The sequence below is a fragment of the Xyrauchen texanus genome, chromosome 25 (assembly GCF_025860055.1).
Source record: "Xyrauchen texanus isolate HMW12.3.18 chromosome 25, RBS_HiC_50CHRs, whole genome shotgun sequence".
Classification (NCBI taxonomy): Eukaryota; Metazoa; Chordata; class Actinopteri; order Cypriniformes; family Catostomidae; genus Xyrauchen; species Xyrauchen texanus.
The window spans coordinates 17,129,989-17,155,141 of record NC_068300.1 but is presented as its reverse complement, the minus strand read 5'-3'; the positions used below and the strand labels follow the sequence as shown (position 1 = coordinate 17,155,141).

Here is a 25,153-nt window from a genome sequence, read left to right as displayed (position 1 = left end):
GTGGAGTGGTTAAAAAAATGTGTTTTAATGACGTCAACCTAAGTGTATGTAAACTTCTGACTTCAACTGTATATAGTGTTAATGTATATACACACACACACACACACACACACACACACACACACACACACAGTTGTGTTTCCATGTTTTATGGGGACTTTCCATAGACATAATGGTTTTTATACTGTACAAACTTTATATTCTATCCCCTAAACCTAACCCTACCCCTAAACCTAACCCTCACAGAAAACTTTCTGCATTTTTACATTTTCAAAAAACATAATTTAGCATGATTTATAAGCTGTTTTCCTCATGGGGACCGACAAAATGTCCCCACAAGGTCAAAAATTTCGGGTTTTACTATCCTTATGGGGACATTTGGTCCCCACAAAGTGATAAATACACGCCACACACACACACACACACACACACACACACACACACACACACACACACACACACACACACACACACACACACACATAATTCATGCCCTGTAAATTGCTTTGGATTAAGCAATCTGCCAGGAAGGAATATGAAGAAATATGAAATTCATACATAAAATAATTCAAATTATTTAAAACTATTAATCAGCTCTTTATATTTTTGGCCTGGGTTCTTTTATTGGGGCAATGAGATTTTATTATTAATATCCACAAACAATGTGAGAAAATGTTCAAATATATTTTGAGACATTTTTAAAATGATGTACTTTTTTTAAGGCTTTTCTTTTCATGTTCCAAAACAAAAAAAGCTAAATCATTAATTTTATCAAAATTCTACTATGACCTGAATTGTATCAGTTTATCATAAGAAAAACCCAACACTTGTAGCCTTTTTATTGCAAAGTTATGACTCTCTTCAAAGCATATGTGACACAAACACACCACAACACTTTGCAAAGTCTCACAAGTCCATGACCTTGTTAGTGAATGAAACAGGAGCATCGCATTATGGGATTAGGTGCCAGTGGGTTTACATGATGGCTAACAAGATTGCATGCCATGCATAGCACAACACTTCATGACCCAGACCCCCCCATCTGGCACATGCCATCTGCCATAAGTCATATGTATTGTATTTTGAATCAGTCATATCATAGCTGGCTGCACATTGTCAGCATCCTAGTATCCTGGTTAGAGTGACTTGATCTGAATGGATGGGTGTGTTGGATAAATCATTTCTCTGCCTGCCAGCTTCAATAAGTGGGTTGAAATGCTGAGATTAGCAGTTAGCGTTTTGACATATGGCTGCTGACTTGTTCCAGATGCCGCCTTTTGACTGTGACAGACAGGGTTTATATAGCCCCATAGACATACTGTATATAAAATGCAAAACATACAGTAGATCCGTGTAGCAAGTTCTTTAGTCTTGGTCTAATCTAAGATCTCCTAATCATGAGTGCAACTGGAATTGAGATTGGGAATTGGGAATTGGGAAGCCAACTGTGTCTCCTCACTCGGCTGCATCATTAGTGACTAATTTCAGTCTATAATTTTAAAGATTTAATTAGGGCTAAATGGCTTAATTTGTGGATATTACCCAAATTACTGTAATTTATAGACTGAATGGTAAACGGAACCTGTTACGCTTGTCAAATAAATAAAATAACAATTGTGATAAATAGACATTCTTGCTCCAATTGCCATGTTTTTTAAATTTTTTATTGAGCTGTATGTTCTTTGTAGACTAATATGGCCTTTAGACTTCAACTAAATGCGTTAATCCCATAGACTGTTTAGAAATCATGAAAAAATTTCATTTTAATGCTTTGCCAATGGCGAAAAAACAAAAAAAAACGTTTCATTTGTTAAGGAAAAAAGCAAATTTTCATTACTGTTATGTAAAAAATATTATAGAATTTGAATTGTAAATAGTACATTTGTACTATTACTAAGTTTAATTGTAAGTATGCATAATTTGTTCAACTTCACATTGGCGCTCTTAGCAGCATGACTGCAGAGCAAAACTGTCATTTAAATTTCAAATAAACGGAGTAACAGACATGTCTGTGATTGGTTACAATGCTCAACCGCTGCAAAAAAATATGTCATAAATACAAACGAGAGTAGGCCTATATGGATTACTGTAATTGGCACTTTTCACGATTAGTTAATTGTGGCAGCTGTAATTGCAATCTCGATTGTTTATCTGATTAATTGTGCAGCCCTCTATGGTATTTTAAAAATTAAAAGATAATTTGGGGTAGAAATGTTCTTAATTGTATTGAAAATAACTATTAAAAATTGCTTCATGTCCTTTTATATATATATATATATATATATATATATATATATATATATATATATATATATATATATATTGTTTTTTATTATTATTTTTTTAATTGGTTCCAGACATTTCTTCTTACTTGAGACTATTTCTAAATGCATTGGTATTATATAAAAATTTCCAATTTATCAGTCTGAAAGATAATGGATTGAACTATGATCTCTGTATTCTTATTTACTCGATTGTACAACTCGAAGTGTTAGCATTAAGCTAAGGCACAAGTTACATAACACCGATTTGCATGGCTTTCATGTATAAATAACTATGCTGTAATAACCTCTTCAGAAATTGACAAAACATTGAGTGTGTTTCCATCCATAGTGATCTGCATCACTCTAGCATTTAGCCATTTGTCTCGACACTCTCTGTTTTGAATGGGTGTTGTCATTATGAGATTACTTTTTAGTGCGCTGTCATCATTTGTGGTCTATTTATCGAACGAGTTTCAGTGCTCTGTGAGCCAGAATATGAGACTTTCATGACCACAGTTGAATCATATTTTTTTTTGCTGTGCAAAATGCTAAATCAATTCCCTTTTATTGTCACTCAACCATATAAAGTGTCTCTATGCGAAATATATGTAAATACGACCAGCTGGCTGTATGCCTGTTCAAACTTTTGCTATGTGCCAGAGCTGTAGTGCGCTCTGAATTATATCAACCACATCAGAGCTGCTTTGGTAATCTGATTTATACACCGCCAGCATGGTAACCAGCCCTTCCTCTTTGATGCCCAACCATTCAGTTGATAACGGTGCAAATTAGACATCAGGGCAAGGCTTTCAAGCACAAACCGTTTTAATGGTTCATTAAGGGGCTTTAAAGAAGTTTAGAGAAGAAAATAATTGCTGTTTGATTGGTAGGCTAAATGTGTTTCTGATAAGAGATTGAGTGTTACAGTATGTGTACCATATGTTATATGAGTGGTCTCACATGTCTCGTGTGTGTATATGTGGGAGTGTTGCCAGTGTTTTGCATGTGTATGGCTGGTATGTTTAGTGGTGCTCTCTAGCTGGGATCGCTGCCATGGTCGAATGCTCTCCAAGAGGTATCATGGACCCTTATTGTGACGTGCCAAAACATCACCAATGTAGACTCCTTCTCTAAATTGTCCATTTGTCCATATATTATTTAGAATTTGCATTGTGGTGCTTAGATTGATTGCCTGTTGCTGAACAGATTATTTGTGATTTTTTTTTTTTCTTTTTGTGTTAAAGTGATGATAAACATTGTTATCAATGAGTGCGTTTACATGCACACCAATATGCTGATAAATACCAAAAATGTGCTTGTTCAAAAATTCAATAACACAAGATTACATTGCTATACACTATATCATATTAAGCAATGCTCTAGCAACCAACCAGAACACGCTATTGTCCATATACTGTAGCAGCACTTTGACAACCTTCCATAACATGCATTTGGTAGTGAGATTTGCATGGGCAAATACCACTCAAAAATGTATTTATTTACATGTGCATTATCAACAAAACAGTTTTATCAGCTCAACTTTATAATTTTTATCTGTAGTAAGCTTGTTTCCTTGGTTAAAAATTATTAAAACTTTCCTATGAAGCATTCATAGTGTCCAAATAGACATGAAACTATTTCTTTAACAAGAAACAAAGTTCATTGAGGTAAACAACATATGTTGTGTTCTTGCTCTATTCTGATTATTAGTAACATGTTGTCCCAACCTGCCCTTTAAGCATGTGACTGACTTCACCTCTTAGTTTTTTATAAACCTGGGACTTTAAAGCAGATTATCAGGGTAGTCTGGCCTGACAATCTGTCCAGAGACAACAGCACTCCTAAAGTCACATGAGCCCACTTCCTAAGACGATTTATGAGACAGATCACAAATTTCACAAACAATACCAAGTCCTGGCCCTCCTCCTAACTCCTTACTGTACTAAATGCAGTGTTAAAGGGATAGTTCACCCAAAAAATTTTAATTCTAATTTACTTACCCTGATGCCAACCCAGATGTGTATGACTTTCTTCTACAGAACACAAAAAAGATTTTTCGAAGAATTTCTTAGCTGTGTATGTCCATACAATGCAAGTGAATTGTGACCAAAACGTTGAAGCTCCAAAAAGCATATAAAGGCAGTATAAAAGTAATCCATAAGACTCCAGTTACTTTTGCAGTCTCCTGGGGAATCATGATTTCAAGCTTGATTACACTTCCTAGTGCCATCTAGTGCTCTGTGCATGCGTCAAGCCCTAGGAAGAGTAATCAAGCTTGAAATCATGATCATGCCTACAGACCGCAAAGGCAAGGTGTACAATACAAAAGGAGTTACATTTTGGTCAGTTCTCACCCAGAACCGATTAGATCACTTTAGAGGACATGGATTAAACCACTGGAGTCGTATAGATCGTTTGTTGCCTTTATGTGCTTTTTGGAGCTTCAAAGTTCACTTGCAATGTATGGTCCTACAGAGCTGAGATATTGTAAAAATCTTTGTTTGAGTTCTGCAAAAGAAAGAAAGTCATGCGCATCTGGGATGGCATGAGGGTGAGTAAGGGATGAGATAAGATTGTATTTAATCACCATACTGTTTGACTTTCATCCATGGATGATAAATGGAGATATTATGCTGATATTTAATGGACTGACAGCCTCAGTCACCATTCACTTTCATTGTATTAAAAAAGAAATGTGGAAAAGTGAATTATGACTGAGACCTTATGTGTGTTCCACAGAGGAAAGAAAATTATATAGGTTTGAAACAACACGAGGGTGAGTAAATAATGCCATTCTTGGGTGAACTATCCCTTTAAGAGTCAGACTTAGTGTTTTTGTAGTGTTGATAGACAGATGCAGTCGTTGGTTCTTCAACATTTCATGCTTTTAAATCACAAATGTATTGCAGCTGAAAATTAACATGGTAAAGAAACATAAAAATGAAGCAATAGCTCTGTCAAGCTCAATATTCTCCTAAAGGTGTGAAATTGGATATGCCATGTAATTTCAATGGATGTGAGTGTTAAGGTGTTATTATTGCTGTGGAAGCTATATCCTTCAATTAGTGTCAGTGATCAGGCTTCTGCCGGCGGCTGAATCGCGAACACCGGTGGAGAGAAATCACAGTCATGCCAGTAAACCATTTTAATTTGCTTTAGCAGCTGCACCAGGCACTGATATTTTCAGAGAGCAATTTTGTAAGGAATATAAGAGATGGTGGCTATTAGCATACTGGATATTGAACAGTTTACCTAGGTGTAGTTATAGATTTGGGTGTTTTTTATATGGTTGTTTTAAATGATAATATAAAAGGCATTTTATTGTTTTAGTGAATGTATATTGTTATGACATTTACTTTTAGATTCATTTAGCTGACAGCCAAGCGACTAGGAATACATATGAGCCAACAATATAGGCTGTAATAATGATATAAAGGACACAATTTTCATAAAAATATTATTTTATTAAGCAAATTATTAAGTGCCATCCTTCCACTGGGATGTATAGTCCCTAACATGTAAACAGGAACAGTTAGGCGGCTGAAGAACTTTGGGGCCGAATCACCATCTCATGCCTTTTCGACCCTAGTTCAATTCCACGCTTGTTGCACTCTTTTACCCATTCTGTTTCCTGTCTCCTCTCTTAAATTTTCTTTAATACTACTTATGATAATATATTAAAATGAATATAAAGGTAGTTTTACTATAGTAAATTTGTAGTAATACGTTTTGATGCAATTACCACTGTTGTTACTACAGTAATATGGTGTTGTTTATAGTAACCATGTTTAATTTTGTGGTTACTGTGATTTTATTGCAAAATACCATGTGATACTATTGCTACTATTGAAGGTTAGGGTTAGGTTTAGGGGTAGGGGTTGGTGTAGTGTGTCTGTGAAACTCTAAATAAACACAATAAACACGGTGAAGTGATGCCCCTATACTGCTATTATTTAATAAGGGCTGCAAATAGCATCTGCCATGTTTATTTCACTAGCCTTTGCCATGATACAAGCACAGAGCTACGCAAAAATATTTTTTTCAAAATGTAGGTATAGTAACACAAATTGTTTTGGAGTCCAGGTTGTTTAATATGGGTTCACTTGCAACGAGAATAAAATAAATACAAAAATAAATCCAACCACAATGTTTATTTTGTGATGTTTTGAATTATTGGTTAACAAGAGAATGAAACAGTTGAACTTTTAACAATTCAAAATGTAATTTTCAGTTGTTTATGAATTCACAAAATGTATAATTTTGCACAATGTCATGTTGAGATATGAATTTTTCATATTGGGTTTAAAAAATGTATTAACCTTTTGTTGTTGGATTTACTTTTGTGTGATAAACATATTAAATTGATCCTGGTATGATCCACACCAAATCTGTGACTATTTTGCAATATGATCTTCCAACAGAAGTCCATAAAAGATAAAAACGATTTCACCCCTGTACAAAATCCGATGCTGTTGCTGTTCTACAAACATATTTATACTAGTTTCTAGCATTCAGCTGTCACTGCTAGAGATTAATATTCTGAACGCTGTTAAAGCATTTGTTTACCTAATTATACATTACTGTTTCATTATGTTCTTTCTATGGCGTTGATGCGTTTTGAAGAGTATTTAATCTGTGTTTTTTTTTTAATCGAGTGAGATGAGTAAAGAGCGCTGTTGGATATTTATTTGCACATGTATTTTGTTGTAGTATATACCAAACGGACTCCCGAAGCCAACTTCTCTTTTTATAATGCCTGGAATAACAGGTATATTATAAAATATGAAATTAATATAAAAATAATATAAAAGAAAATACTGTCTCATGGTCTTTTCTTTATTTTAATTATTGTAATACTTTGTTATTTTACCCTTGCAATAAAGAATAGCAGTGTGGTTCTGACATTCATTTGTCTACAGTAAAGTAGAGCATGTAAAGAGTCTTTTTATGGGATTTTAATAAGAGCATAGTGCAAACCAATTTCCAAACCTCGCTGCTATTTTAAATTCCATGAGAATGTAACAGGCACAGTGATATACATATTAAATCATGTAAATTAAAACAAAACACCATGAGCAGACTTTCAAAAACAGACTGGGTTTATGTTTGCAGTAGCCTACAAAGGGTTCAATGCAACTATTTCTTTTTTATGCAGTTAACTTTAGGGAGTGTGTATCAGCTGCACATTCAATGCCGGTGTTTTCCAGTTGATTAGCAACTGGAAAACCTGCTGCATTGAGCAGCTGCAATGACTCTGGAAATTTACTAAAATTACTAAAATCTCATTGGTCAGTCAGTTTTCATCACAGTATAAATAAAATCTGTTCACTCTCCATAAAAAATGTAAATAAAAAAAAAAACTTCTGATTGTCGGCAGGCAATTTGTCAGATGCGATGTGAATGGCGTTAAATGAATGCATTATTCCCATTCAAAAGCTCATTTAGAACGAACAATTAAAAATGGGTGTGAACAGGCCTTTAGGTTGCCACTTTTCTAATGTACTTTCTGGGTCCTGAAGCAAAACCAGTTGAGAGCCACTCTACTAGGAAACAAACTGTGTTAATTAAATTATTCAGTTTGCCTCAAGTTCTGATTCAGTTAGACTCTGGAGTGTGATGGATTCTGCTGATGAGAGCATCAGTCTGCTGAACTCATTCTGTTTCCCAGTGGTCTCCTGTTTCCTGCCTCTTCCTCACTGTCAGCTTTGCACACAATGAGATCAGCACTGCAGGAGTATCCCCTTTCCCCCAGCAACTGCTGATGCGCTCGCATTCTGGGTGTAGGCACTGATTAGCTGTCAAACAGAGCAATCTGCCCTTCACTTCAACCTCAGCCAGACAGAGCTGCGGCAGTATTTCTGCAGTCTAAAGCACACTGCATCTGTCCTCTCTGCTTTCAGCCCCAGTAAAGCTCAATGCCTTCAGTCAACACTGATGAGCTGCTGAGATTCTGCCTGAACAAACAGACATGGCAAATTCCACAGCACGCTAGTGCCGAGATATGTTATGCACTGAAGGGCTGTTAGTGTGCTGTGTTGGGGGAAGTTACTTTAAATTATGAGTAACTTGTAGCTTGGGACGCTATGGTTGTAAAGCTGATGTGTGTACATTTTCCAAAGGTGAAATATTTTCTCCTATCCCAGCTGAATATGCAGAGACAACTACAAGTAAGCCATTCATAAATTGAGTTCCCAAAAATTTTAAAAACTGGGGCTCTGTGGTGCTATCAAATCATTGTTCTGTTTGTTTGGGCAACCTGACCAGCCCGACACAGCAACATTGGCTCAACCAATGGTGTGAGTTTGGGGGTTAGGCTGTTTGTTTGACTAATGGGAGACAGAGGAGTATTCAGGAATGCTGTTTTGAAAACTATCATTATTTTTGCAAATTTATTTGATAATGCTCTCGGAGCAGAAATTACACACAAGAGTCAAACAACCTTGATAATAACAAAAAGCAGCTAAGCTGTGTAAGGCTATTTAAACATTGGCTATACACTGGTGGCCAAAAGTTTGGAATAATTTTGCTGTTTCGGAAGGAAATTGGTACTTTAAAAAAAAAAGTGACATTCAACTGATCACAAAGTATAGTCTGGACATTACTGATGTAAAAAAACAGCAACAGCATTATTTGAAAAAAGTCATTTTTGATAAAATCTAGACAGGCCCCATTTCCAGCAGCCATCACTCCAACACGTTATCCTTAAGTAATCATGCTAAATTGCTAATTTGGTGCTAGAAAATCACTTGCCGTTAAATCAAACACAGTTGAATGCTATTAGGTTTGTTAAATGAAGCTTAACATTGTCATTGTGTTTGTTTTTGAGTTGCCACAGTATGCAATAGACTGGCATGTCTTAAGGTAAATATTAGGTCAAAAATGGCAAAAAAAGAAACAGCTTTCTCTAGAAACACATCAGTCAATCATTGTTTTGAGGAATGAAGGCTAGACAATGCTTGAAATTGCCAAAAAACTAAAGATTTCATACAAAGGTATACACTACAGTCTTCAAAGACAAAGGACAAATGGCTCCAACAAGGACAGAAACAGATGTGGAAGCCCAGATACAACTAATCAAGAGGATAAGTACATCAGAGTCTCTAGTTTGAGAAATAGATACCTCACATGTCCTCAGCTGACAGCTTTATTGAATTCTACCCGCTCAAGAGAAGACTCAGGGGTGCAGGCCTTTTGGGAAGAATTTAAAGACAAAGTCACTTTTGAAACAGAAAAACAAAAAGAAAAGGTTAGAGTGGGCTCTTCTTCTGAGGAAAATTGTAACTCTTCATCACTATCCAGGAGTTTCTCACTTGTGTATCGTGCTGTCTTTCAAACTTGCAGAAAAGTGAATGACTTTGTTTTTAAGGCACAGTCGGGGGCGTTTACCATTTGCATTGATCGTCTCAGCACAATACCGTATGAATGGCGCGCTCTGCTGGTGGATGTGATCACATTGGAGATAATTAGCTGAGCCAGTAGAAACTATACATCGCTTTGTTTCATACAGATCACATTGCAGGAGAATATTTGTTTTAAATTAGATTTTTTTTTTATTTAAAAGTAGACATTTTAAGCTTTCTTAGACATATGTTTCATGTTTGTGTGATAAGTATTCCCAGAGTTTCAGTAAATATTTTTGACGTGTTTCAGATATAAGCTCGTGAACCCAGAGACTGCTGAAAGCTCACCCTTTTTATTTTCTTTATTTTACAAAAGCACAAGATTTTGCTGTTATTGTGAGTGTACACAAATAAAAGTAGACTATAGTCTCTAATGATGTCTTACATTTATCTGTATTCCCCAAAATGACACAGAATTTTATGTTGTTTCCGCTGTAATGACGGAAAAATCCAACAGGACGCGCTGGTGCGTCCGTTGACCCCAGAGGGTTCACCCCATTGAGCTTTTGTAGGATCAGCTAGACTGTAAGGTGTGTGAGAAATGCCCGACAAGACAGCCACATCTATGGCAAGGGCTACATGAAGAGTGTGGTGAAATGTCACCTGAGTGTCTGGACAAACTGACAGCTAGAATGCCAAGGATCTGTAAAGCTGTCATTGCTGCACTTGAAGGATTTTTTGATGAGAAATGTTTGAAGTAGTTTAAGAAGTTCTGAAAAATTTTCAAATTGTAATGTAAGTACATACATTGGGATCAGATGAATGCCACTTTGGTGAATAAAAGTACCAATTTCTTTCCATAAGAGCAAAATCTGTACTTCCCCTTCTGTCACTCACTCGACATTGTGTCGAATGTAGTGACACAAGGGGTCTTTCTTGAGAGCCTCATGTACCTCTGAACTTGAGAAAAGGCCAATGAGAAATTGTCAGACAGAATTTGCATGTCCTGCGCCATGACATACGGGCACGCGTGCGTCTGTCAGTCAGATTTTTTCTTCGGAGCCAAGTGGTTGTGCAGCAGCAAGCTGAAGTTCACTACTGTTCCACTCACCTCTGTTGGCAGAGTACTGCCGTTGGATCTGCGGCACGTTACCAGCGGCTTTCTCCTTCTCTGCACGCTGTGCAATCCATGCCCCTGGGTGCTTCAACAGCGCTTCTGTCTAAAATAATTTTCACCTCTAAAAGAGTTTGTTTACACTCACAAAATTGAGGACGGATTGAGGACGACCCGGCTGGCAATGGAGGCAATTTGGGGATGGCAGCGGGCTCAATTTTGCGGGGTAAATCCCCACGAACCACCTACCCCCCCCGGCACACTCTTTCTTCCGTCCGGGCTTGAGGTGAGTTCTCCCTTGAGCCCCCGGAGTTGGATGATGAGTTGCCACTGCATCGGAGAGCTTTCAGGCATCTGACGCAGAGGACTTGACTGGGCTGCCACCTTCAGATCAGATGCCTCTCCAGGTCCTCTTCCTCAGGCTCTAACCTGCGGAGCAAGGTAAGTGCTTTGAGGCTTTTCTCAGCACCCAAGCCTCTGGACGCGCTTTTGCCTCCTGACGCATTATTACTTGCCACCCCCCTCACCCACCCCCCACCCCCCGCTACGAAGCCCCACCCGGTATGTCAGAACGATAGTCCCTCTAGTGCCCCTCGCACGGAGCTTGGCAGCATGGCTTTCGCTATCCTACCCATCGCGTTGGCTTGACAGGACCATCCGACTCGGCTACGTGATTCAATTCGCCAGGCTCCCACCTTGTTGGCAAAGATTACAACTATGCTACTCAAGGACGCGATAGAGCCCGTCCCTCCAGCCGAGATGAAGAAGGGTTTTTACAGCCCTTCGTTATACCCAAAAAAGGCAGTGGGTTGCGGCCAATCTTGGACTTGCCAGTTCTCAACCGGGCTTTACACAAACTCCCGTTCAAAATGCTCACGCAGAAACAGATTCAGGTCACTGCATGCCACTCATATCCCGGGCAACCTCAACATGACAGCGGACACGCTGTCGTGACAGGTCTCGCCCAGCTGAGAGTTGAGGCTCCACCCCCAGGTGGTCCAGCTGATTTTGGGCTGGTTCGGCATGGCACAGGTAGATCTCTTTGCCTCCCAAGACAATTCCCACTGCCCGCTCTGGTACTCCCTGACAGAGGCCCCTCTCGGGACAGGCTGTGCAAGTACGCATTTCCCCCAGTGAACCTTCTTGCACTGGTGCTGACTGGATAATCAGGGAGGACAAGGAAGAAGTCACCTTAGTGGCTCCTTACTGGCCCACTCGGACTTTGTTCTCGGATCTCACGATCCTCTCGACGGCACCTCCCTGGCAAATTCCCCTGAGGAAGGACCTTCTCTCCCAGGGACGGGGCACCCTCTAGCATCCGCGCTCAGACATCTGGAACCTCCATGTCTGGCCCCTGGACGGGACATGGAAGATCTGAGTTACCTAAGACCTGCAGTTATAGACATGATCAACCAAGCCAGAGCTCCTTCTACCAGGCAACTTTACACCCTAAAGTGGTGCTTGTTCGAAAATTGGTGTTCTTCCCGATCTGAAGACCCGCAGAGATGCGCAGTTTGGTTAATGTTTCATTTCTGCAAGAGAGGTTGGAGGGGAGGCTGTCGCCCTCCACCTTGAAGGTGTATGTAGCTGCTATCGCGGCCCACCATGACGCAGTGGACGGCAAGTCCTTGGGTAAGCATGACTTGATTATTAGGTTCCTTAGAGGTGCCCGGAGGCTGAATCCTCCCCGGCCAAGCCTGTTCCCCTCCTGAGATCTCTCAGTGGTCCTCTTGGGCCTTCAGAGACCCTGAGCCACTTGACTCAGTTGAGCTCACAGCCCTCTCCTTGAAGACAGCCCTCCTGATAGGACTAGCTTCCATCAAGAGGGTTGGGGACCTGCAAGCATTTTCTGTCAGCGACACTTGCCTGGAGTATCCGGCAGATACTCACAACATCCTAAGACCGCGACCGGGCTACGTGCCCAAGGTCCTACGACCCCCTTCAGGGATCAGGTCGTGAACCTGCCAGTGCCGCAGACCCAGCCTTTTCGTTGCTGTGTCCAGTACGTGCTTTGCGTATCTATTTGGATACGCAGAGCTTTAGATGTTCTGAGCAGCTCTTTGTCTGCTTCGGCGGACGGCAGAAAGGGAACACCATCTCCAAACAGAGGTTAGCTCACTGGGTCGTTGACGCTATCTCCCTGGTCTACCAGACCCAGGCCGTGCCCGCCCTCTTGCAGGTTCAAGCACACTCGACGAGAAGTTTGGCATCCCCGTGGGCACTGGCCAACGGCACCTCTTTAGAAGACATCTGCAGAGCAGAGGGCTGGGCAACACCCAATACCTTTGCGAGATTCTACAATCTCAAGGTTGATTCAGTCTCGTCCCGTGTTTTGTCAGGTCCAAGCCGGTAGAACTCGGTAATACGGAACAGCCGACCACTTCATCAAAGTGATCCAGTGCGCTCTCTCTCCCAGGTTAGCCACTAAGCTCTCGCTTCCTGGATGTTCTTCCTCCCTAGCCTTCTGGCCTGCGAATTCAGCGGAGGAATTTAAGACCAGACCCACTACATGCTGCAAGTGCTCTGTACTGGGGTAGTGCTCCACAGACCTAATTCCCTCTTCAGACAACTCCCTGTGATGTATTTTCTGCGGTACGGACCCCCTGTCGGCGGACCCGCGTCTCTATTGGGCAGTCCTTCTGCCCCCGGTTGCTGTGTTTGTAGAGTTCCTCCCACCACGCCACTCCCACGTGTGGCTTGACAACCCATGTGGCGTAATTGCCATATGTCACCTCCCCCCAGTCTGGGCAGGATGTGGTCTCCAAAGGGTCTTTTCCCCCCTGAAAGAATAGGAACCGGAAAGACTGCCTTCCCCGATGCATTTCATAGCGTTAAGTTAGCCCCAGCCGCTTTATGCTATGACAAGAAACATAGAGAGAGAAAAGGCCGCGGCTGGCCGGCTTGCTCCCATGATAGTCATGTCACCTGTTCCCCCCTCAGGGGTGCTGGGATCCTAAGGTCTGTATATGACACCTTTTTCTGGGGCCATTGGGGAGGGTTACATTTGGCAGATACAGTTGCTTCTAGCACGCAGTAGCTTGCTTGCACCTGTGTCAGCAGTTCACGTAACACAGTCTAGTGCATGCCACTTTTAAATGGGACCCCTTGTGTCACAACATTCGACACAATGTCGAGTGAGTGACAGAAGGGGAACATCATGGTTACTGTTGTGTCCCCCTTGCCACGACACCAGACCTATCACTGTAAACGGCCTTACCTTATTTTCGGCTCCTCAGTGCAAAAACATGACTGACAGATGCACACCCGCTTCCCTTTATACCTGTATGTCTGGGGGCGGGCCTTTTCTCAAGTTCAGAGGTACGCGAGGCTCTCAAGAAAGACCCCTTGTGTCATTACATTTGATACAACGTCTCGTTCCCTCCTTCAGGGAATGGAGGTTACAACAGTAACCATGACGATTATTCCAAACGTCTGGTTACCAGTGTAACTATAAAGTGACATTTAATTCTGCAATAAGTGCAGAATTTATTGTTTACGAAAATAATTAGTATCTCAATTATGGTGACATTACATTGAACCGATACATTTTTACTAAATACAACCACTTAAACTAAAAAAAACAACCTTATTTATGAAACAGTCAAAAAATATTGATAAACAACAGCATTTAACTAAATATTTTGATACAGAAAGGCTTCTGTGTAGGAAATCAATTGAATCATTTGTTTGAACAGGTTTGTTTTCAAGAACCTTCCAAAGGAACAAAGCTTATTACTGGAAAAGCTATACTAGCCTGAGCTACTGTCACGCTACTAAAAAATACAGTTGGTTTTACTTGTTACTCCTCAACACTATTTACTGTGTGGTTTTGTGTTCTGCGTCAAAGCTAGTGTATTTTTTGTTGTGCCTGTACTAATACATAGTGAATCTTCGCTGAAAAATAAATGCAGTCCATCACATTTGCCAGTTGCAAACTTTTACCATCTCTTCTTTTTTTATTTCCACAGTAAATAAGCACAAGCCATGGATTGAGACGGCATATCATGGTATTGTGACAGAAAATGATGACAAAGTTCTCCTGGATCCTCCACTGATAGCTTTGGATAAAGACACTCCATTGCGCTATGCAGGTAAGACCCACCATCTTCTGGTCTCAAATGAAGATGTCAGCCGTTTTGCTTCCTTATGCTTTGTCATGATCTGGGTTATTGTAGTGATGGCCATTCAGAATATTTACCTAAGTTGTCTCCAGATTTAATTTAAAGGTTTAAAATGAGGAATGGTTATGCTGAATAAAATTGATTATGATATTTATAAGTGGAAATATTCATTAAGATTTTTGTGACCTATGATTATCAGTTGGTTTTCATTTACTCAGGAACCTATAGTTTACGACCCCATGAAATGGCTTGATGAGCGCAGTTTTCATTCGTTTGTTGGCGCATTTCTTATTAAAACAGGAAGTTGGGGTGGGATATATTGAAGGGCGTGTCCTTTTTTCTTCCAATACCAAAAAGACTTTAGTTTACATTATATAGTGAACCATGATTAGCTACTTACTTTTACTATAGCGGCAGGTGATATTAGAAAGGGGGACACTTTCACTCGACAGAGCATTTTATTGGACAAAATTTTGGATACGCCCATGAATGTACGATTTTTTTGGTCTGTTTTAAAGAAAGACAATACATACAGCTAATTTTAAATTTTGAGGTAATTCATTTGTTTTTTGATTTATATGTACATTAGCATACAGGTGGCCCCAAAGCTAAGAGACATTGACTACATTTCATGGAGTCTTTTTAGAAAAGCCACTGTTACTTATCTCAGGCTCTGAAGCCAGACTGAAACAATTTTGCAGCCTTTTGTTTGATAATGCAATGATCTTAAATAAAATGTATTTAAAAATCTTAAAATAGCTCTTTTAGAAACCATAATCACATTTTAAATAAATTAGCTAATAATATCCAATTGCCATTGAACAATTATCGGACACTAATTCTTATCTGATTGGCAAAGCCAGCTCTTGTTTGTAATTCGGTTTGTAGATATGTTCTTGTTGGCTCTGATGCCCTAGGTTAATGAAGCTATTGGTTTATGATTCTTGGGTTTGCGGATCTTTAGATATTAAGCAGTATTTAGTGCACAACTTAACATCAAAAACACAGCACCATTGTTCTCCACAAAACCTGGCAGGAGCCAATCTGAACATAAGAGCATTCCCTGATCATTTTATTTTTTTTCTTTTTATTATTTATTTTATTTTAAACATGCTGGAGTAATATGCTCTTAGTTAATCAGTACAGATGAGGATAGGATGTCCATTTTAAATTACTTTTCTCGTTCCCCTGGCAGCTGGTTGCCAACTCTTCTGACATCGAGATCAATGAAATTTCCTCTTATTCTGCTCGTTTCTTGTGAGCATTGGCTCTGGCCTTTTTAATCACTTGGAGATTTACTTTGACCTCATTTCAAAACACTTAATGCAGTGGGCCATTGTGAACGTACTGCCTCCATTCTCCCAGTTTTAGTACCAGTTTCTGGTCCTCTCCCAGTGCACCCTGAAAATGGGACTCTGTTGAAAATGATGGGACCTAATGGCAGGCATTCTTGGCATACACTAATGTGGTTTACCTTAAAAGGATTGTTCACCCAAAAAATGTAATTTTCTCATTATTTACTAACCCTCATGACATCCCAGATTCTTTCTTCTGCAGAACACAAACAAAGATTTTTAGAAGAATATCTCGGCTCTGTAGGTGCATTCAGTGCAACCAGAACATGGCCAGAACTTTGAAGGTCCATATGACTCCAGTGGTTTAATCCATGTCTTCTGCAGTGATATGATAGGTGTGGGTGAGAAACCAATCAATATTTAAGTCTTCTTTAACTGTAAATCTTTTCTTTAACTTTCACATTCTTCTTCTTTTGTTTTTGGCCATTCGCATTCTTCCTGCATATCGCCACTTTATTAAGATTCAACTTTATTGTCATTGTGCAGAGTACAGGTACAAAGCCAATGAAATGCAGTTATTTTTGCATACCCCAACTAAACTGGGGTCAGAGCACAGGGTCAGCCATGAAACAGCACCCCTGGAGCAGATAGGGTCAAGGGCCTTGCTCAAGGGCCCAACAGTGGGGTCTTGGTGGTGCTGGGGCTTGAACCACCTCGACCTTTCGGTCAGTAACCCAGAGCCTTAACCGCTGAGCCACCACTGGGCGGAGAGAAGGATTTATGCTAAAAAAGGGTCTTAAATATTGATTTGTTTCTCACCCATGCCTAACATCAGTACAGATTACATTTATGCTGCCTTTATGTGATTTTTGGAGCTTCCAAGTTCTGGCCAGCCTTTACTTGAATGGACCTACAGAGCTGTGATATTCTTCTAGAAATTGATGGTTGTGTTCACCAGAACATTTTTGGGGTGAATTATTCCTTTAAAGTATTTGTATAAAAAAGCTGCCACATTATCGTTGTTAATGTGATTTGAATGAACTGTATCTGTTAAGAGTTAATCTAGATTTACTGTATTTCAGTCCCTCTTAAATATATTATTCCACTTGAATAGTTCATCAAGGATCATTTATATTTCAGACTGCTTGATTTGTGAGTTGTGGAGCCAGCAATGAGAGTGTAGATGATCGGCACACTGATTATATTAACAAACTCTCCTAAATTCAGTTTGAAGCAGTCACATGTCTGTGTGGGTGACTGCTGCATTTTTAGCATCCCTGCCAGTCCTGGCCCATTTAGGACCTGGTGCCATGGTGACTAGCTCACTTTACTCTGAACTGGGACTTCAAGAGTTTGGCAGAAGCCATACATAATTTGTTGTGACATTTAGTTATTCAAACAAGGACTCATGTTGCTGTGTACAATAATTCATGTATCTGTGAAATATATGTTGAGGTATACAAGCATCCGAGTAGCATTTATTCAATGTTGGAAATTAACTTTTTTAATAAGGGTAAATAAATGTTTTACATTTTATGAGGGCTTTTTTTTTATCCCACTTGAAATAGGCTAAATATCTAATGCATTTATGTCACTTTCCGTATAATTTTTGCTCCAGGCACTGGTTAATTAATCACTCATTAACTAATTTTCATGTTCTAACTGAAGTTTGTCTATGAAAACTTGCTTAGAAGGGTACAATTGATTACAGTTGATATTCTGCTGGCTTTTTATGAATCCACTCCAAGCATTGATTTCCAATAGAGATGTCATGTACTTTATCAAGAGCTCTTACAATCCTATCAGTGATGGGTTATTCAGTGCCAGCTTGCTGTCAATTTCAATATTTTCTATGATTCAAAGTGACCGAGTCCTTATTAGCTTTTTCAGGTCACTAAGACTAAAAATCTCTGACAGACAAAAACACCCTTCCACTAGGATGCCTCTTTTCTTACGTCTCATCTGTTATTACATCTTGATCCATTTCAGTATAGCAGACTGAGGAAGGAATCGATATGCATTGTGTTTTGCCTGATGGAAAATAGAGGACTATTGGAGTTGGCACTTGGCATGACGCAACAGTCTGGGTTTCGATGTACTGTCATTAAAGCTTCAGAATTCACTGATGAGGCACAAAGCCTCCACTGCATGACTTGCTCTGAACAGCAGATCCTAATGAAAAATCCATCTCTAATTGTAGGGGTGAAAACAGGGTGGGCAGCTCCACCATGCAGTAGAGGCCACATAAGGGGTCAAAATGGACCTTAAATGGTCAGCCAAGCAGAACCTAGCCCAAAGGAAAACATTTCAGAGAGGCAGTCTCCATACTTTGTTCTGTATCTGTGATTATAATTGTCAAACTGTGCTGTACACTGTCATATTAGGGCTCAGAATAACCTCAGAATTAGCATGGGGTAGATTGATACAAACTAGTGATGTACTGGTATATAAAAACAGTCCAAATGTTGTCTTAATCATAAGTTACTCAGTAATAACTTAATAGAAGTTTAGTATAAAAGCAATGTCACACTCACAATTGTGCTGTTACTGAAGATCAGCATGTCTGTGATTACCAGCGGATTAAACGGATGCTGATTCAGAACAACAGCACTCTTGCTTGTGTGTTATTGCAGAAATCCAATGTAGAATTTGAAATGCACATTAAAGTAACATTGGATATTGAAACATTTTAATTTTCTATAAAGAAAATTGCTAACAATGTAGCACTTTTATAACCCGGCATACAAAGAGAATAGTGTTTCAATTGGAAAAAAAACAACATATTATCTGCTTACAATATCGGCCAATTCAGATGGATGCAATACTTAAAAATGCATACATTTGTAGAGTTCACCAATATATTGTGCACCCCTAGTAGTACAAACAAAGCTAAAACTGTACTGGTGAATCTGTACCTGTGCAAACAGGTCAATTGAGGTATTGTGAGCCCTTGACTGGTTCTGTAACATCTGTCATTTCTATTCTCTGTGTCTGTGTTTCTGTGATCTGTCAATCTCATTCTTCTCTGACTGACCTGGGTTTATCTTTTCTCTCTCCTTGTAGAGAGTTTTGAGGTGACCTTCACCAAAGAAGGTGATGACAGGCTCTTCCTCCCGCCTTTTAACCTATTTTTATTAACCCACTAATGCAAATAAAAGAAAGCAGCACTTCACATGGAAATTTCTGTTATGCTCTATATTGTCTTCCTTGTTCTACATATGTTTTTGGTTTTCTGTTTTTTCTCACGTTTGAATTGTTTGGAAAGGAAAATTTAGCAACTGGATGACAAGTGTGATGTGGGGCTATAACAAAATCTAGAAATATCTATGCATGAGCAGGGCCGCATTGAGGCACTGTGGGGCCTGGGGCTCCGCTACCAGTCCGACTGAGGAAGGGAGTGGGTAATCAGGAGGTTGTGGACTGTTATTCTAGACAGTTTTTGCTGTTGCGCAAAGTTTCCAGTTATATCAGCGTCTTCCGCTGAATGCATTTATATGCACTCCTCCCGTGACCGTCTACGGGAGATTAGGGTCGAGGAGGCCATGAATGGTTAAGCCCAGGTAAGCCTGTGCATTAATGCGGCCTTGTGCATAAGACATCCATTGAAGTTTGCAGATACTAACAGCACTTCAGCCGTAAAAGTATTTTTAGGGAAATATTGCATTTACACTAGAATCTTACAGAGAAAGCCAATCCTAACATCTCCAAAATATGTCAGATATCCTGGATTTTTCTTTCAACCTTTAAGGGAAAGTATTTTTTCCTCTTTATGAAGTACCCTCTTGTATTTTGGGAGGTAAAAAGAAACTTGGAACTAAAATTATTGGCCGTTTTTATTTATTAAATGTTTAATTACATAATAATGCCACATTTATTACATAGTTGTTACATGTTTTAAGGACAGTTGATGCTAGAATCATTTGTTACACTTTTAATTGTATAATTATGACACATTTATTGCTATTACATTAAAACAGCCTTTAGAGATTTCAGTTTCCACTCAATTTGTGAAGGAAAGCAACATTGCTGAGATTGTTAAATGAGGCAAACTCTTCTCTATGGTATGTGATGTGCTCTGATCTCTAGTTTGAGCCTCTCTTCACTCTCTCCTCCACTAATGTAAGACCGCATGGCAACTACTGCTGTTTGATATGGATGTCAAGCAAATGGATATTTCTAACCCCTGCTCTCATCCAGTCCTTTAGTTTTCACTGCTGTTCCTCTATTTTCTATTGTTTCATTTTTTAAGTTTTTCTTTAAAGGGTTTGAGAGAGACAGCATTACACAGGAAGACTTTCTTCACTCCAAAATTTAGTTTTACAGGGGAATTTAGGCTTTAGATGAGAAGTTTTCCTTGTTTGTTTGGATATTTGCTTTGATTTGTGTATAAAAGTGGCATTGACTGAATTTCTGATAGGATGCTGGATCTCTATCATAAGTTCTCCTTATCTCCTTAACGTTTAACCTTGCTTTCTTTTTTTTAATGTGCTACCTTTAACAAAAATCTGCAAAGATCTACATTTATACATGTTGTAGTATTTCTAATTAGGGCTGGGCGATATAACCAAAGAATGTATGGCTCAATATTTTCCTGCCTTTTGACAATATTTGATATAGGAATCTCAGTATTCAAGTTTTTGCTCGAAAATGGCTTAAAAGGGTGATTTTTCATCATTTCAATGCAATATTGCCAAGTAGATTCAAAATGTCAAAATTTCAATAAGTTAACACAAAGAAGCAAGTTATTTAATAATTTTTATGTTTTTGCACCAGCATATCAACACGTGCAATATTTTACAGATAGTTTTACTAACATTTTAATCACACATGGAAGCTTCTATGCACCTTTTTGAGAGGTGACACCCACAAATTGTAGTTAAAACCCGTTTGGGGTACATTATTGTACACTATGGACCTATTGTGTATCTTTTAAAGGTGCATTTAAAACTTTTTGTTGCCTTTAAAGTACATATATGTTCCCAAAAGAAGGGTACCACGCCCAGTGACTGCCGTTTTACCTTAAACCGTACCATTTTGTCTGAAAGTGTATTAAAACATAGAAGGATCACGGAACCACTCTAATGACAATAGCTGCTTTTATCATTGGACCTAACGGTTTGGAGCACGATACAGAATGGCTACAGTAGCATTTCCACAGTTAGGTAACCATACTCAAACATTCTCAAACATGCAGGTGGAATGGCTTTAAGGTACGTACACACTGCCAGCGACATCGCGCGCGACAGCGACTCAATACCATTCATTTTCAATGCGAGCACAGCGACTTCCGGCGATACGAGCTGTCGCGACCGTTGGCGCTAGATGTGGGCGTGTCCAGCGACGCGACAAAGTTGAGAAAAGTTCAACTTTGGAGCGACTAACGGAAGCGACAGCCAATAGGAGAGACGACGGGAGAGCTCACGTGATCCTTCTCTCGTTCTCTGAGCTCCTGCAGTAACGGAAAGATGGATGAGGCTAATTCTTGCTGTTAGAAATGTTCCAGTGCTCTATGATATGTCTCTTCCCACGTACAAGGACATTTTAAAGAAAAATACTGCGTGGAAAGGTGTATCTGAGATCGCGGGGATTTTATGGACCCAGACAGACCGACATTTGCATTTTACGCCGCAGATAAACAGCCGCTATGGCAAACAGCACGCCTTGTTTCTCATTCATCTTTGATATAAAGCATTTTATGTACTGATTCCATTTATATTTAGTCTTTTCCCTACAAAATGTTTGTTTTTAGTGGCAAGAAAAGAGATTCGCTGTCAACAGCAATGGAATGACATCCGTGAATGTCATTTATAAACGTTACTAGGCAACCAGTAGTGGGAACACCCACTAGCGACTTCACCGCCAGCCACTGGCGACCTGCAGCGATAAAGTCGCTGGCAGTGTGTACGCAGCTTTAGTATGTGGCGGCTCATTTTTTGTATCATCATGGTTTTATTATGATGGTTTAACTAGTATTGTAGCCTACATTTATTTTTCTAAATGCCTTTTCCATCAGATTACTAGATAGATTACTAGCTAATTTAATCTCAAAATACATCATATTATATTCTCATATACCATGTTCATATAATACTTATATCATATTTTGTCAATAAATATGCTTTTTTTAACTAGTATGGTAACTTTTACCTTTCTACATGTTCATGTCCGGTGGCAAACACAAGGCCTCAGCAAATGATGGTAAACCTCTCGCCTTTTTGTTTTTTTCCCTTTTTGCGATATGGTCTGTGTCTTTGCTATTTGCTAGGAGAATAAACCAGGGAAAAAAGCAGTCCTAAAAACTGGAATATGTGATCATCCTCTATAGCGTGCTGCACTCGCTCCAATGTATACCTCTTACACCGTCGCCAGCAGACAGATCTGTTGCATACATTCTACTGATTTCACTGCACCACAGTGGAAAAATAAACCATATTGCAATGGTGGAAAAATGCCTAATGTCTTTAGGAAATGTAATGGTCAAATAAAAAGCACATTAAAATCATTGTGATATAAACAATGTAGCTGAATTTTATATCACAAACAAAATCACTGTGAATACATCTTTAATACCTGGTATATCACCCAGCCCTATTTCTACGTGTACAGATTAAATCAAGATATTGGCACAGATCTGTTCATTGGTCCATTTTATTTCCTTCCTGTCCTTGTATAGTAAGTATTCCTGTGAAATGCCTGTTGGCACATGGGTTTTTTACTGCATGAATGAATGCAATGTTATCAAATGGCTTGGACCAGACACTCAGTACCCCCTCTCTTAACTCTCAACCCCTCACTCCCCTCCACTTCCTCAATACTTACCCATCCCACAGTGCTTCTGGCTTCCTCCACAGACCCAAACCCACCTCCCCCTTCAGTGTTCCAATCCCTTTGGCTGCCAAACCAACTTTGGCTGTTCTTATTTCAGCGTGGCTTGTTATTAGTTTTGTTGTGGGTTTCTTTTATCTCATTAACAGAAGCTGGTGTTTGGACTCATGAATGGCCTTGACTAATTGTGCATGTGCCGTTTCTCGCCATGTTCAGGGGAGATCTGCGGCTTTAGGATTCATGGGCAGAATGTGCCGTTTGAAGCGGTGGTGCTGAATAAGTCCACTGGAGAGGCGGTGATCCGAGCCAAGGACAAACTGGACTGTGAGCTGCAGAAGGAGCACACCTTCACCATTCAGGCCTATGACTGTGGAGAGGGACCTGATGGAGGCAATATGAAGAAATCTCACAAGTGCGTATCTTAGTTCAGGTGAAGCTAGCCTGAGTATATCCAAAGTAATTAAAGGCCAGACATGTCTAGGTCTAGCATATATAATTGTGGTAAGTGTTTCTTTAGAGCTACTCTGCTTATTTTGTGTTCATTGTGGCATTTAGTAGCAAGAGATCTTCTTATATTAGATTTGAGATATTATGAATACCAAGTACAAGAGTAAAGGACATGTCCGGGTCATATTTCACCTGAAAATCAAAAGAAAATGTATAAAGAAAATATGCAATTTAATATATAATACATTATTTTAAATATGAGGATTTGAGAAATATGAGAATCACCATTGAGAATAATTGGAATGAGAAAAAAATTATTCTCTAAACATCCAGACACATTGTGGTAATTATTACACACATTGTGTGAATCCTTCATTGTCATTAAAATAATGTCAATACCAGGGACTAAAAACTCAAAAGTTCTGCAGCCTCCTTTCCAAATGGTAATCAGTTAGAACAAAATAAAACAATGGTTAATAACGTTATTTTTTAAATGACAGTACTCTTTGTGAAGGGGTGGGGGAAATACCATTTGCAGCAATGCCAGATCTCACAAGAGAAGCAAGCAATCTGTTCTGGAAAAACAAGCTTTTTTTTTTAAGCCACTTGCCTCAAAATAAACCAAAAATGTGTGATTTAACACAAAAGAAATCATAAGAAGCATACAGTTAATTAACAGTTAAATTTTTATTAAAGATCTGCATCTGAGTCAAAACCCAGCAGCATCAAATCTGTATTAATGCATCATATCTAACAATAATTCAGTGAAGTTAGAAACATCTGTAAAAAGTACTTTTTACATCTAATTATGTTTCCTTGTATCTGAATTAGCCGTGCCTGTATATATGTAGTAATTATACTAACGTAGTTTTAAAAAGGTCTTCATTCACAAAATACGACTTCCACAGACAATTAGGCAAAGAAATGCGTGATGCAGCAGTTTCTTTCTGGTTCAAAGCACGTTTCTTTTTTCGGGCAACATGAAGTGGTGTAGATCCAAAAATAAATGTGATAAACCCTTTGGCCTTTGGTTTCATTAAAAAATTATCAGAGCAAAATTAACCGAGTTATAACTGGTTTCCAGCATTTAAAAATAAAGTTTTCACTCCAGAATAATTAAAAATCACTTCGGTTACGTTCTGTTAAAAAATGCATTCATTTTCGGTTTTCATTCCTTGAAACGTTTTAAGTCCCTGGTCACAACACAAAGTACAAAGATTTCCATCCATTCAAAATACAACTTACACATTTTTTTCCTGTTGATTTTGGGGTAAAAATGTGACCTGAATATGTTAAGAGACATGCTAAGAAAACAAGTTTGACCTCTTCAACTCCCTCTTATTTTATTTAGAATGTAGGTGGCACATTTTTTTGCCCTAACAGATGTGCTCGTCCATAGACATTGAGTCAAATTTACAGTTCATGCACCACCCCCATTGTTTCATCGAATATCTCGGCCTCTGAGAGGACTAGAAGCTCAATCTAGGTATCATTAGAAAGCTGATCCTCCCCGTTGTGATGCTGTAAAATTTATGATAAACTTTTATCATTAATAGAATAGATTTCAGGTTATTTGTTTAGCATGGTTTTCCTGTTGGACCACATATTTTGTTCTGGACATCTAAGATGAAACATTGGATTATTCACACAAGCAAGCTCACAGAATTTTTTTTTTTTTGGGAAAACTGGCTAAGAAGCAGAAATAAAGGTTTTAGCTATTTTGGGCTTACAGCAGCAGTGATCGGCA

The 25,153-nt window shown here is 39.1% G+C and overlaps 1 protein-coding gene across 1 annotated transcript in view; it reads left to right on the top strand.

Annotated features, from left to right (window-relative positions):
* LOC127619033 (calsyntenin-1-like) overlaps positions 1-25,153 on the top strand; it is a 58,856-nt gene that overhangs the window by 19,001 nt on the left and 14,702 nt on the right. The window contains exons 2-4 of the mRNA XM_052091759.1: positions 14,687-14,809; positions 19,198-19,227; positions 23,176-23,371. Of these exons, the coding sequence (XP_051947719.1) occupies positions 14,687-14,809; positions 19,198-19,227; positions 23,176-23,371 (349 nt within the window). The remainder of the gene's footprint in view (positions 1-14,686; positions 14,810-19,197; positions 19,228-23,175; positions 23,372-25,153) is intronic.